Source organism: Phaethon lepturus, unplaced genomic scaffold, assembly GCF_000687285.1.
Source record: "Phaethon lepturus isolate BGI_N335 unplaced genomic scaffold, ASM68728v1 scaffold31173, whole genome shotgun sequence".
Taxonomy (NCBI): domain Eukaryota; kingdom Metazoa; phylum Chordata; class Aves; order Phaethontiformes; family Phaethontidae; genus Phaethon; species Phaethon lepturus.
In genome coordinates, this window is record NW_010528867.1 from 26,428 (window position 1) to 28,081 (window position 1,654).

At 32.6% G+C, this 1,654-nt stretch overlaps 1 protein-coding gene across 1 annotated transcript in view; it reads left to right on the forward strand.

Moving 5' to 3' along the window:
* The window catches only part of TANK (TRAF family member-associated NFKB activator), a 23,466-nt gene extending 22,188 nt beyond the window's left edge, over nt 1–1,278 (forward strand). The window contains exon 8 of the mRNA XM_010283788.1: nt 639–1,278. Within this exon, the coding sequence (XP_010282090.1) occupies nt 639–806 (168 nt within the window). The 3' untranslated portion in view covers nt 807–1,278. The remainder of the gene's footprint in view (nt 1–638) is intronic.
* The last annotated feature ends 376 nt before the right edge of the window (nt 1,279–1,654 follow it).

Genomic DNA, 1,654 nt, shown 5'->3' on the forward strand with positions numbered 1-1,654 from the left:
AATTGCTTGAACACATGGATAGATGTTCAGATGGTCCCATTAAGTTTGATACAGTCATGGCAGAAGGAATCCCAAAACAGATTATTTGAGACACATTTACACTAAAAGGCAGGCAGAGCAAATAAGTAACTTAAGCCATATGATATTGCTCTAGTCATTTTGTAAGTAAACTGAAAACTAGTTTTGTGTCAATAATAATAGAAATAAAATATAACTCATATTAACTCTGTACAGGAAGCATTTTATTCTAAGGTTTGAATGTGTTTTCTCAGTTCTGTTAAATGGTTATGATGTACTGTGGCTTCTGCAGTAAAATACTGAAATGCGAAGTTAGAGAAAAGCCTTAATATTTGTCAAACTGATATTACAGACTTTTGCTCATAGCAGTATTTATTGTGAATAGACACCAAGGCATTCGTAAGTGTTTGCAAGGATAATATGTTTATAGAACTCTACAAAAATCAAAGTCCTATTTGGCTTTTCTTAAATGAGAACTCTGTAGTTAATGTCTCTGGCCAGGCACGTGTAAGGGACACCTGGTTTAAGGAGGCAAGTATTCTTTTTAAATAAATATAAACCACAGCATAATGTAAACCACATTATAAACTATAGCAATAATCATTTTCTGTTTCTTTTAGCTTGTTTGGCAGCCTCAAGACAATGATTTGCTGGCACAGGCTTATACAGACTCTGAACTGAATCAGTGTGGAATATGTGAATTCTGTCGAGAAGTTTTCCCACCATCTATAACGTCTAAGGAAGATTTTCTTCGGCATCTGAATTCCCACTTTAAAGTACAGTCTTAATGTATGAGAATTCAATGGATCACTGTTTTTGCATACGTTTGATTTTTTTTTATTCAATAGATATGCTAAGAATTAAGACTTCTTGTAACAAGAACTCCTGACTAAAATTGTTTGTCAGGTAAGCACATCTTTAATTGTCCTCTGACAAGGTAAAATGAAACTGTAAGTCACTCAGTACTGTAATGCACATTATTGCTTGTTACACTTCAATATTACCTTTGAGAGTGATGTTAAACACCTTTTTTTTTCTTCCCCCCCCTTTTTTTTTTTTTATTTGCCATTAATCATTGGCTGAATAGGCCCAAAATCATGATTATGAGTGTAGACTTGCAGGATTAATGCCTTAATCTGGCTCGGGAAATTGGTGTAATGCTAGGATTTTTTTCTCAATATCCAGTGATGTGATTATGTTCTCCTCGAAGTAAACAAGAGGAGAAGTAACCTCTCATTTTTCATTTCTATGATAAAATTTTCAAATTTAATTTACAATAGTGAATCTCTTAATTCAGATTCTTCTAAAATCATCCCAGTAACTGAATTCCAGGTGTGCCAAAATTAGGGTAAGCTTCTTCACTAGCAACATAAATGAATGGTTGGCTTTCCCAGATCAATTGTTTACTAGAGAGAGTAATTAAACAAAGCACATAAATGACCCTTTCACCAAAATGTAACAGTAGCAATTTTATGGATATCTGTTACATGTTAGAAAAAAAAAAAAAATTTTGTTCATGTACCTTCCTAGCAATAATTAGTAAAAATACTTTCATGGGAAAAGGTTATATTAGTATGAAGAATAGAGTTAAGAAAAAAGAAAAGGTTAAACTTTCTCTAAAACTAAGACTACCAAA